The 12,610-nt window shown below is 38.9% G+C and overlaps 1 protein-coding gene across 3 annotated transcripts in view; it reads right to left on the bottom strand.

Moving 5' to 3' along the window:
• The window catches only part of LOC129725653 (1-phosphatidylinositol 4,5-bisphosphate phosphodiesterase gamma-1), a 603,559-nt gene that overhangs the window by 280,187 nt on the left and 310,762 nt on the right, over positions 1–12,610 (bottom strand). For 2 of the 3 annotated variants that reach the window (XM_055681705.1, XM_055681704.1), the window contains exon 8: positions 9,641–9,935. In XM_055681705.1, the coding sequence (XP_055537680.1) occupies positions 9,641–9,935 (295 nt within the window). The remainder of the gene's footprint in view (positions 1–9,640; positions 9,936–12,610) is intronic. The other variant, XM_055681706.1, reaches the window with a different exon arrangement.

The following is a 12,610-nucleotide window of genomic DNA, read 5'->3' as shown; positions in this document are numbered from 1 at the left end:
TTGCAGAAAAGGGAGGGGCGTCCAACTATTATGGACATATTTGTTACCCCTGAAAACTTTCACATGCTAAATTTGGTTCCATTTACTCGGTTAGTTCTCAAGATGTGCAGAAATTTGTGTTTCATTTGTATGACACCCCTCCCTTCCAAAAGAAGGAGGGGTGTCAAAACATAATGGACATATTTGTTACCACTAAAAACATTTACCTGCCAAATTTGGTTCCATTTAGTTGATTAGTTCTCGAGATGTGCAGAAATTTGTGTTTCATTTGTATGGAACCCCACCCTTCCAGAAAAGGGAGAGACGACCAACTTTTATGGACATATATTACCCCTTAAACATGCCAAATTCGGTTTCATTTGCTTTGTTTGTTCTTGAGTTGTGCAGAAATGTATGTTTCATTTGTATCGTACCCCTCCCTTCCAGAAGAGGGAGGGGTTTCAAACTTTCAAACAATTAATATCGCACGCTTAGCCTTGGGGCTAATAGCGGTCTCGATCCACTAGATTAGTTGAGAGAATTCGTTATCGATTTTGTTTTTAGCACATTTTGTATGTGTAGGATAAGTACAACGATACACCGTGCCCCAGTGCTGAGTTGAGAAAATTTCCAGCTCGAAAAGATCCTTGACTCGATTGGGAATCGAACCCGATATCACAACCGTGTGGGAGAGCTAGCCGAACGACATCGCTAACCACAGAGCCACGGGGACCACACAAACCTTTATCGGTCTCAAACTATCATAGGAACCTTTATCGGCACCAGAAACCCCTATATTCAAATTTTCACGTCGACCGGTTCGGTAGTTTTCAAGCCTATATGGATCAGAGAGACAGACAGACAGACCGAACTGCCTTTTTATATGTAAAGTTTGCAACATCAATATTTTAGAACCTAAAGAGTGAATATACATTTATTGGATTGAAGCTTTCATGTAAATCTATTTTTACAAATAAAAGTTTGAATGAGAAAGGCTGGGTCTGACCGCTAGGTTTAGTTTTTTTTTATATTTTTTGTTTTTGGTGTACGCCGTATGATAAATGTCATAAATGGCAACACTGTCGGATATTGTGCAATAACAATAAAACGAGCTGGAGCTGTATATCTATCAGTAAGCTCTGAGTCGAGAATAGTGATGGGAAACTTATCGATACTTATCGATAATATCGATAAATGATGGTCATCGATATTATCGTTAATTTTTTGACGTTAGCGATAATTATCGATATTATAAGGGTAAGCAAAAGTCAGTGCGGCTGGTTACTGGAGGAGACTCAAAAGAAGGAGAGCTCACCTACCCTACCCCAGGAGTTGCTTCTGCTGCTAGGTATTTGTTGGGTGCTGCTATTCGACAAGATTTAGCATTGTTGGGGGTGGTGCGGGCGAACCTTTAGCCCCGGGTGTCACTGAGTTTCTGAGAAATAATGATAACTAATAAGGTATTTATAGATTTTAGTTTCCTAAGAACAGATGAATTCGACAACTTAGTACTGGAGAACTTTAAAAAAATATCCAAACTTTTTGCACCATCTCATAAAAAGCAATGATACGAAATTGTAATAAAATGCATTTTCTTTGGCTTGCCAACTCTTATTATATGATGGACATGCATAGCGGCAGTCTATTGGTAATTCTCTGGTAATTGTTTAGTTTACCTTGGAACTGTTTAAGTTTAAAGTATCTGTTACCCAACAAACAATTTTTAGTTCCACTAAAAATCCAAATCAACGAAATTGTTGCGCCAAAAAATATCCTGGGGTAGACAAAATAATTGAGATAAATAAAATTCTCTCGAATTTTAAATGACCAGAACTTTACGAAAAATGAATCAATTTTGATAACCGGTTTCATTTCACTAGAAAACAGTATTATATTAGTATTACTTGGGAACTTGGTGTGACAAGAGTCTATGTGTATATAGAGTCGCGCGAAGAGAAAATCTATCGTTTCGGCAACACAGTTTATATGCCGTTTGTTGCCAAAAACTATACAGTTCTGTTTTTCACCATGCATAAGCGAATATCATTTTTTGAAATTCTTCACAAGGTACACAGTTTTGAAAGATTACACCGGTAATGTTTTGTTAAATTTGAGTGAACCAGTGTACAGGTTTAATGTTGGATTGAAATGTGTAAGTGAAACTTCGGAAAAACACATATTCTTTATTACGCTCAATTACAACACTTTTCATCCACTCCTAACATTATCACCTTGTTTATTTACATTGCTCGATTGGTACCCTCGTTTGACACTGATTTGGTTCCTTTGGTTTCATCTTTGCGGGACTCTTATTATAAACATAGACTCTGGGTGTGACCAACCTACACCGAAAATGTTTCGGATTTCAAGAGTGTGTGTCAAAGTGTACATTTTTGCAACACATAGAACGTTTCAGGCAACGAAATTGTCTATCTAAAATACTTCATTTAAAAAAATCTGAGATCACCGATATTTTCTTAAATCATTTTTTGTTTTTAAAACTATATTTTTTTCAGAGTAGGATCTTCAACTCAATTTTTTATATTTTTGAAGGAAAGTTCAGATAATTTTTACTAAAATATATTGATTAATTGAAAAGGTTCAAATACAGTTGGGTTTTCTTACGCGGGGGATACATGCCTCGTGAAAAAACCATGTTAATTCAGAAATCCGCTTGATTAACTGCTTTAATTCAAAAATTCGCGTAAAAAACCACGTTAATTTGAAAATCTGCATAAATAACCTTTTAGAGAAAATCCGCGTGAAAATAATCTGACCTTTTTAAATGTTAATCCAGATAAATTTTCAAACGCAAGTTTGCAGAGTTGCTTGGTTTAACAAGACCTACACACCCACAATGTTCGATTGAATTCTGCTAGAGTGCTGCAAGCTTAAAGAAAATTAGTACCCAACAGGGAAAAAACCGCCAAAATCAACACCCATACTTGATAAATACCTCGGTGATTCCTTGGCGAATTTTCAATCTTTGGCTACCAATGAACCCGAAATAAATTCTGATTTATTGACACCATATAAACCTTAGTGAAACAGAATGTCAGAAAAAGTTCTACGCGTTGCAAAAATGTACACTCAGTGTTGTTAGTCTCGCTCGTAAGCGGCATGCAACACCTCATGTGAGGTTCTCGATGATGCCGCTTTCACACAGTAGAGAATTCTCTATTCAAGCTATTTCTCGTTCTTTCTTGCTCGCATTTACTCCCGAGATCATATGCACACACTCCCGTCTACCCTCCTCATGTGTACTCGTGTGAACCTATTGCCCAACTCGCGAGAACTACTAGCCGAAGACAATTGTTTCAAGATGCTTTGCGATGGTTGCATAGGGGAAAAAAAATGATAGGGTATCGGACTACTTCGGCAGCGGTTCGCTTCGGCTGGTTTTGCATTAGACTGCTGTAAAAAACTTACCGAAGCAGTTCGATACCCTACACGTTACCCCACTGTCGGTGCATGAGGCTAAACCGGGAAGAAAGCATTTTCGTTTTCGAGCACAGTTTTTCAAGCACTCCTAGTCGAGCAATTTTAGTCGAGTACTCCTACTCACGTACTCTTTTACGGTAGCTGAGTAGCAATACGAAAGAGTGTGTTCGTGTCGGTGCGTGCTTGCTGCTACTCAAGGGAATGCATGAAGAAGAAAGGGTATCTCCAAAGCGTGTGTACAAAAGACTCGAGAAGCGTAACATATGTTTCGTTCTCAAGCAGAAAGGAGAAAAAAGGTTTTACTTCTCGCTCGATTTGCAACGCTCTGTACACTTTGGCGCACACTCCGGAAATCCGAAACATTTCCAGTGACCCTTGGTCACGTCCAGTTCTCAAGTAATACTAGGAAACTAGGACAGTTTTCCAGTAAAATGGAATCTGTTTTGTCAGAATTGATTCATTTTTCGTGAAGTTTTGGCCATTTAAAAATTGACAGAATTTTGCCTGCTTCTATTATTTCTCTAGTTATACAACCTTCAAAATGAACTTCGGTTTGAAACTACTCCGTAGAAAGCACTCCCGGCGTAAAACCCGAAGACTTTCCAAAACAAACTGTTTAACTCGTCCGGTTGTTTGAATTTTCATTCGCGGTATCGTAAAATTTGTCATTCAAGGCCTTAACACAATGGATACGTCGCGGCTGCGTTTGCGGCAATTTGACAGTTAGCCCATACATTTACTGTCACATTGACGTCAACGCAACGCAAACGTATCTATTCTGTTTGGGCCATCTCTGTCTCTGTTTTTAACAAATTTATATAGCAAAATTGCATTTGTCGAATAACGTTTGAGGTAAAAAAATGGACAAAAATTGCCGATTTTTCATGGGTTTACCTTTAATCGCCTTGACGAAACTACTCATGCATCATTAATCATAGTAACCCATGAGTTATCAAAAAAAATTTGACAGCTCTATCAGTCAAACTCTAACTGAGATAGCGAAAAAAGTCAAGCTACTCCGTTCAGAAGTGTGCGCGTTCAAAGAACGGTACCCCGCCGCGTCAAAAACGGACATCGTGCGGCACTTTGTGGACGCCGGGTATGCCGGTTCTGGCATCTACAACATCTTGACACTATTGGACAACGATCAGAGCATCGAAAGAAAGCCCGGTTCCGGACGACCAACGACCTTGCGCGACAAGAAGCTTCAAAGGGTGCTGAAGAGGAAGACTGAGGGAAAAGTGGCTCGCACTTGGCCGAGAGGTTGGTGTATGCTCTAAAACAGTGAAAAAGCATCTAGAGAACATGGACATACATGCAGGAAGCGGCAGTCCCGTCCACTGGTCTCGGAGCTGCAGGCAATGACGCAGCGACAGCGGTTGAATAAGATGGTAAAGTCGATTTTCCCGGCGAATCGCGACGCGGCAGTGGTATTGGACGACTAGACCTATCTCACCCTGGATGGCAACGACTAGCAGCGCTCTTCGTATTTTACCTCCCCCACGAAGGAAGTAAGCACCGAGGTAAAGTTTATTTCACAGACCAAGTTTCCAAAGAAGGTGCGGCCACATACATAAGACATACGTAACACTCAGGAAGAAATCTTCCAAAAAAGTTGGTACAAAATGAACTACTCGAAAGTACCAACCCCTGTAAAATAACCTCTGTTTGAGTTGTTTTTGAAGGCAGTGTAGCTGACAGTTCAGTTGACAGTTCCTTATGGGATTTTCTTCGGGGCTCGATAAGGCCGAGAAAAGGATAAATTCATTTGGTTAATTATTTATCGAGCAGTTTGACAGGGCGAGGTACGGAGTACTATGGGGCAACGTGTACCAGAAAAAAAACGCCAGTGTTACGTATGTCTTATGTATGTGGTGCGGCTGTGGCTGACAATCAGCGAGAAAGGGATGTTAAAGTTGCTCTTCTTTCGCTCCGGGCTGGCCGTGAACGGGGAAATTTATAGTACGAAGTGCCTGACAGAAGTTGCGTCGTTCATCAAGAAATACCATAAGAGCGAGGACCACATACATAAGACATACGTAACACTCAGGAAGAAATCTTCCAAAAAAGTTGGTACAAAATGAACTACTCGAAAGTACCAACCTCTGTAAAAAAAATCTCTGTTTGAGTTGTTTTTGAAGGCAGTGTACCTGCGTAGCCCTGCATTTGTCTCGTTCCTACTCGAAAAATGCTGCATTGATTTTGTAAATAACTTTTTGACAGTTCCTTATGGGATTTTCTTTGGGGCTCGATAAGACCGAGAAAAAGAAAATTCATTTTGTTCATTATTTATCGAGCAGTTTGACAGGGCGAGGTACGGAGTACTATGGGGCAACGTGTACCAGAAAAAAACGCCAGTGTTACGTATGTCTTATGTATGTGGCGAAGACACGGTGTTCTGGCCAGATTTGACGTCGGCGATCGTTGGAGGAGATGGAGCGGCTGAATATCGATGTGGTACCGAAGTCGGCGAATCCGCCCAATGTCCCCCACCTGCTTCCCATCGAGAATTTCTGGACAATCTTGAAGCGCAAGACCTATTCCAACAGTTTTGTTGACAAAACGGAGGATGAATTAATAAAAAAACGAAGAAAGAGCTTAAAAACATGGCTACATGCATGTTTTCGTCCGCCATGGCGAATGTTTCGGTTCACTGCCGGAAGGCTGCACACAAGGAAGTAATATTTTTTTGTGAGGAAGCCAACATGATGACCTTCCATGGGAAATTTATCCAACTCAATTATCTGGCATAGTTTTTTTCATCACCATCTGAAATAGTTTTTTTTCATCGCCATCTGAAAATTTTTTTTTTTACCGCAAACGTTAGTTGTCAAATTATCGATACTTATCGATAATATCGATAAAAACCCCGGCATTATCGATTGTTATCGATGTCCGTTTTGGGCGATATTTCCCATCACTAGTCGAGAATATCATCCTTCAACCTGGTTTCCGTGAAAACTATCACATCGTAGTCGCACGAAGCGAGAGCGATGAACAGATCGTATGTTTTGGATCGTAGTCCTCTCGTGTTCTGGTAGTAGAAAGTAAGCATTCGTTGTGGTGGATATTCGAGCGGGCGGTAATCAGCTGTTGTCGTTCCAAATTCGAGTGTCGAATGAAGTTGGAGACGGGAGGGTCAGAAATATATTTAATTCGTATCGTTTCGTCCCGGCGTTGGCAGAAAGCGAAAGAAAGTACGTGCGTTTGAGCCGTTTTGAAAATCGAATGGTCGAAAGATAACACAGTGCAACAATTTTTTTGCCTTGGCTTCTTTGTATGATTTTTTGATGAAGTTTGATGCGAAAACAAATTTTTCCGAGTTTGAACATATTTCAACTTAAGGGGCGATAATGGCACCATTTTGAATTTTTTAGAAATCGAAAATTTTCGATGTTTTTTCGACGCCATTTTGTTATAAGATCAAATATCAAAATTCCATGAGTTTGTCCACATATTAGCATCTCCCATCTTTAAAAAAAAACAGATCTTGAATCGGACAAAAACTGAGCTCAAAACGGTGATTCTACGACACCGGCTTTGGCATGGTTTTAGTATATTTCACAGAGCAAATTAATATCGAGTATGTATTTGCATTAATGGTAATGCGCTAATATCTAAAAGAGGTAGTCAAATTATATCTTAGATTGGGTAAAAAAGCCTCAGAAATCGATTGGTTGGTGTCTGATCTACGTGAAATGTCAGCAACATGTCGATTTTGCCCCTATTTCCCTACAATACTAAGAAAGGTTTATCTCGACGTTAAATCAACTTATTTCGAATGTGTTCAATGTAATATCAAGAGTGTAAGCGATACTCAAAGATACAATAACAATTTGTCTTCATATGATCCTCTCTTTTTGCGGGAAGGGGTCGCATTTGACTTTGTCGAAGACGCGATGATTCCGTCTCATAGCTGAAGCGAGATTTTTATGTTTTGACCGGTCCTGGCCAAAAATGCAACCCCCTCCCCGCAAGAGGGGGAGGAGCATATGATGCCAAATTGTTATTGTATCTTTGAGTATCGCTTACACTCTTGAAATTACATTAAACAGATTTCAAATAGGTTAATTTAACGTCGAGATAAACCTTAATCAATATTGTAGGGGAATTGGGGCAAAATCGACATGTTGCTGACAGTTTACGTAGATCAGACACCTACCAATCGATTTCTGAGACTTTCTTACTCAATATAAGATATAATTTGACTACCACCTTTAGATATTAGCGCATTACGATATTTGGTCTTAAACAAAATGGCGTCTAAAAAACCTTAAAAATTTTCGATTTCTCAAAAATTCAAAATGGCGCTGTTGTTGCCCCTTAAGTTGAAATATGTTCAAACTCGGAGATATTTGGTTTTGCATCAAAATACACAAAAAAATTATATATAGAAACCAAGGCAGAAGGAAAAGTCACTTTTTGTTGCACTGTGTAGTTCCCTTCTGTCATGTCGATTTGAACAGGGCTAGCTCCTTCAGCTGCAATTCGATACCAATCATAAATGAAACGAACGTTAGGTCTTCGATTGTTCTTCCTTTTGGCACTAGTTTAACGTCATCAACATCTCGATCGGTATTTAAATTATTTCTGGCTAGTTTTTGGATTTGTTCCACTGTTGCATGAGGATCGAAACCAGACAAATACAACCAGAACAAGTTATCTTTTCTAGCTGCAGCCAACGGTATAGCGTCATCAGGGACACAGTCTTTGGTGCCCTCGAGGATGTTTTCTTGTTGCGACGGTTCATCTGGAATTATAAGCCGTGGCCTTTTTCGCAGATTTGTTAATTGTTGTGTTCTAGGAACTCGCGGCGTAGCGGGCAAAGGCGTTCGCTGGAGAATAGTGTTTATTTCGGTAGTGTTTAGTGCTATTTCTTTCCGTAACTCACAGAGTGCTTTATTTTGATCATCCCCAATTGTTTGCATAGCATTGTTCGTAGATGATATGGCTTGACGAAAGCATGCATTGGCCATCATCCAAAATAATTGTGAACAATGAGCACACTTCAAATGGAAAGAAGATTTACGGAAGCCGCTGCAAACGATTTCATCCGATTTTGCCAAATCGTGAGCACAAGTACAACAAACAACCGCCATTGTTTTCTTGCTTATTCGGTTTTCGACAAGAAAGCAGAGTTATTTTTCCAACAATTTCACTATATATCACCAAAATATGTCGATTTCCAGCTATCACTGATGCAGTGTTTGACGAAGCAACGAATGTATTATACTCAGCGACAGCGAATTCGGAAAACGTGGGAAAAAATTCAATTAGAACGGAGCAAAAAAAAAAGCTAATCAAATAATTTACCTTCACACACATGATGATATCATTAGAAAAAAAGTTCATCAGCTTCCAACCATTTCAACATTTAATTCAAATAAATTTTCGAAAAGAAAAATAAGGCAAAGTTGCTCAGTTTAGCCAGCACTCAAGCACCCACAAAACATCAAGAAAAGTGCTGCCAGCCCCTCAATTGAGTTGGCTTAACATCTGTCATGTACGAAAGCAAATACAATATTTCATACAAATCAAAAAGACCAATGGTTTGCCATTGACCAATTTGCCGAGGAATTAATCGAATATACCGTAAGATTGGGTGATATTGTGCCAGTGGGGGTGAGATTGTGCCATACAAACCCATGATTTGTCAGCCATCCTATGGCGATCACAGGACCAATCATTCTTGAATTAGTTTCCTCGAATACTTAACCAAAAAGATTGGTCTTCTGACCCGGAAGGGATGGTTTGCAAGTCACGGGTTGGACGGCACAGTCTCACCCCACTGGGACATTCTCTCCCCGGCTTACGGTACGTCAAAATTGTAAAGGTATTTCTTTCATTGTGGAGTTCATATTAAGTTAACTTTTTACATTTGTACTAAAACCTAAGGAAAACCAATCAGTCAATTAATAGATGTTGGTTTATTTTTCTACATGGCACGTACTGTAATTTGGGATATTTTTCAAAAGTTCAATTGAAGCAGTAGTTCGATTTCCTGAATAAATAATACGTTCATACTTTTTTGAAGAATTTCACGAAATTGCTGCGCATCAACATGTGATTATTAAAAAATTAATTCAGTATTAATAAATTAATTAATTTATTAATTCAGTATTAATAAATTTGCTCACAATTCCATAAATTTATAAACAATTAAATCATATTACTATACTTCTAGCTAGATTTACATAATGAAGAAATGATTAACAATTACCTTTTCATTTACAGATGAAGGGTCCATGTAACTATAGACGCCATTATCATCAGGAGCCTGTAACACAAACATTTTTTCATTCAAGCTATTTAAATATCTGATTACACTCACGCTCATAGTATTGATTCGTTTCATCATATCTCTGGAGATTGGATGGGTTAATTTAACTTTCTTGTAAAGCGGATGCTTCATATAGAAATTCACTAAGTCAATCAAACTTTCAAATTCCATCCCACCAACGCTATATAATCGCCCTTCTACTTTGATTCGACAGTGTTTGATTTTATGGTTAGCCCTGGAGATGAGAAACAATTATTATTATAAATATTATTATAATTACTATTATAACAATTATATTAGGCTTAACATTTTATGATTCAGTGATCGCTATCTACTAGCGTGATTACATATATAAATAAGTGAAAAAAGACTGAGCAAAAACATAAGAAACTTGTTTCTCTGATGTACATCGATGTGTAATATATGGTTTTATGGCTATTTCGATGAGATAAAAAAAGAGAGGCCAAACAATTCCGGAGCACGAGTTCAGTGCACGACTTTGAACATAACATCTCAAAACACAAATCGCTTAGAAAATTAGCTCGTGAACTTAGGCACAAGGCAATATACCAGTAGATTCAGTTCGACGGGATCTAGAAACTGTAATGTGTAAAGTGACCAGATAGTTAGTGCTCCAACGCGGTACACCATTTTAATTCTGTTATGGGCGGGTGGGTTTGTTGAGGAATGAAATTTGTCAGGGAAGCACGTTATCTTAGAGAAAATATGTGGCATCTGGTGGTTGAAGTTTATTGAAACCGCAGGAAAAGACGCGCAGAACATTTTAAAAGAACGCGAAATGACTGGTCATTTCATCCAATCTACGCATATTGGAAATGTCTTATTATTCGACACGACAAACAAATTGAAAAATATCACTCACACCTTCTTTGGAAACAAAAGTTACGTAAATGATTGGATACATGTCACTTAAGACCCTATTGTGGTTTGGTTTCCTTGACAGATTACCGCGAGCAGCTTTGTCAACAGCTCGTGAAGAAATTCCTTGACAAAGAACTTCAACAATTTTATCAAAAGATTATGCAATAGGTGGCATAGAACTTCACGCAGTCTTCTGCTGTGCCACAGTTAGATAAACTCAAACAGATAAACATTTGATTGTAAACAAAACAGAAGTCCCCGTTTCAATGGTGTTAATGCTCTCGCATGCGTTCTATCGTACATGCGGTATTAGATTATAAGTTAAGAGCTATAGATAAGCTAAGTTAGTAAGGTAAATGGTAAACAGAGAGTGGAGAAAGCCTCTCACTCTTAGTTACCTTTAGGGTATATTTAAGCAGTGATGTACAAAATAAAAGTCGATTGTCCGCTCAAGTCCTGAGTATTAATTCCGTGCCGACGGCACGTACAGGGTTTTTTTTTCCGAAAAAAAGGTCTTGGTAGGGTAGCAACTCCTAACATGAATTCCATAGAATATGATTCCAACATAGAGGGAAAACTGCCCCATACGCATGAGGTACCGAAGGACACATCTCATGACAGGGAAAATATGATAATGGCCGAGTTAGATCTTAACTCGAGGTTAGATTATGACCTATTAGAGGATAAACTGACACCCAAGTCAAAAGGAAATGCAAGAATTGAAAAACTACGGCAAGTGTTAAATTTGGCACACTTGCAAAAACAATATCGCACGCTAGCCTGGGTGGCTAATGCGGTCTCGATCAACTAGATTAGATGAGAGAATTCGTTATCGATTTTGTTTTCGGCACATTTTGCATGTTGTAGGATAAGTACAACGATACACCGTGCCCCAGTGCTGAGTTGAGAAAATTTCCAGCTCGAAAAGATCCTCAACCTGATCGGGAATCGAACCCGATATCACAACCGTGTGGGAGAGCTAGCCGACCGACATCGCTAACCACAGAACCACGGGGACCACACTTGCCTGATAGGCAATTCAAGACAGTAAAGAATATGGTTGAAAGCTATGCAGATACCGAATTGTGGTGGACTTCAGGTCATTGAACGAAGTTACCGAACCGTTTGTATATCCAATACCTCTTATAAATGAGATATTGGATAATGTCGGAGGAGCAAAATATTTCTCCTCAATTGATTTGAAATCGGGTTTCTATCAAGTCCTGATCGACCGCCGAGATGCGGCTAAAACGGCGTTTTCCACTCAAAAAGGCCACTTCGAATTTACACGAATGCCAATGGGGTTAAAGAACAGTCCCTCAACATTCCAAAAACTTATGAATACTGTTTTTTTTTTAGGTAGGGGAAATGAAAGCTTTTGTTTATCTCGATGACATTGTAATCCTTGGCGATACCATTGAAGATCATAACGATAATTTACGGAAGGTATTGGATGCTTTTCGAAGACATAATTTAAAAATTGAACCATCGAAATGCCAATTTCTAAATAGAGAAATAGAATATTTGGGACATGTTAGTGAGAAAGGCATTAAGCCCACAAATGCAAATATACAGGCCATACAGAGCCTTAAGCCACCCACTAACGTGAAAGGTATAAGATCGTTTTTTGGAAAAGTAAATTTTTACGAAAAATTTATCCCCAACAACGCGGAGAAGCGCAAGCCGCTGAATGATTTGTTGAAGAAAGACGCTAAATTTGTATGGGCAAAAGATTATCAAGACACTTTTGTTATTACGACAGACGCTAGCATCTATGATATTGGTGCCGTCCTGTCAAACAAAAAATCCATGCACCGGCCGATCGCATTCGCGAGTCGTGCACTTGAAGGTGCAGTGACCAAGTATCATGTCATAGAAAAGGAACTACTGGCAATTGTATGAACCATAGTGTTACGATGTAAAGGTGGACCGAATATGTAACGTAACAAACAATTAGATACTTTATTAACTATTAAATATATATTACGCAACAATAGCACAACGTGCTCAGCCGGTTTCTGGATGACC

The sequence above is a fragment of the Wyeomyia smithii genome, chromosome 2 (assembly GCF_029784165.1).
Source record: "Wyeomyia smithii strain HCP4-BCI-WySm-NY-G18 chromosome 2, ASM2978416v1, whole genome shotgun sequence".
NCBI lineage: Eukaryota > Metazoa > Arthropoda > Insecta > Diptera > Culicidae > Wyeomyia > Wyeomyia smithii.
Note: the sequence above shows the minus strand (reverse complement) of the source record. Positions and strands in the feature narration are given on the sequence as shown.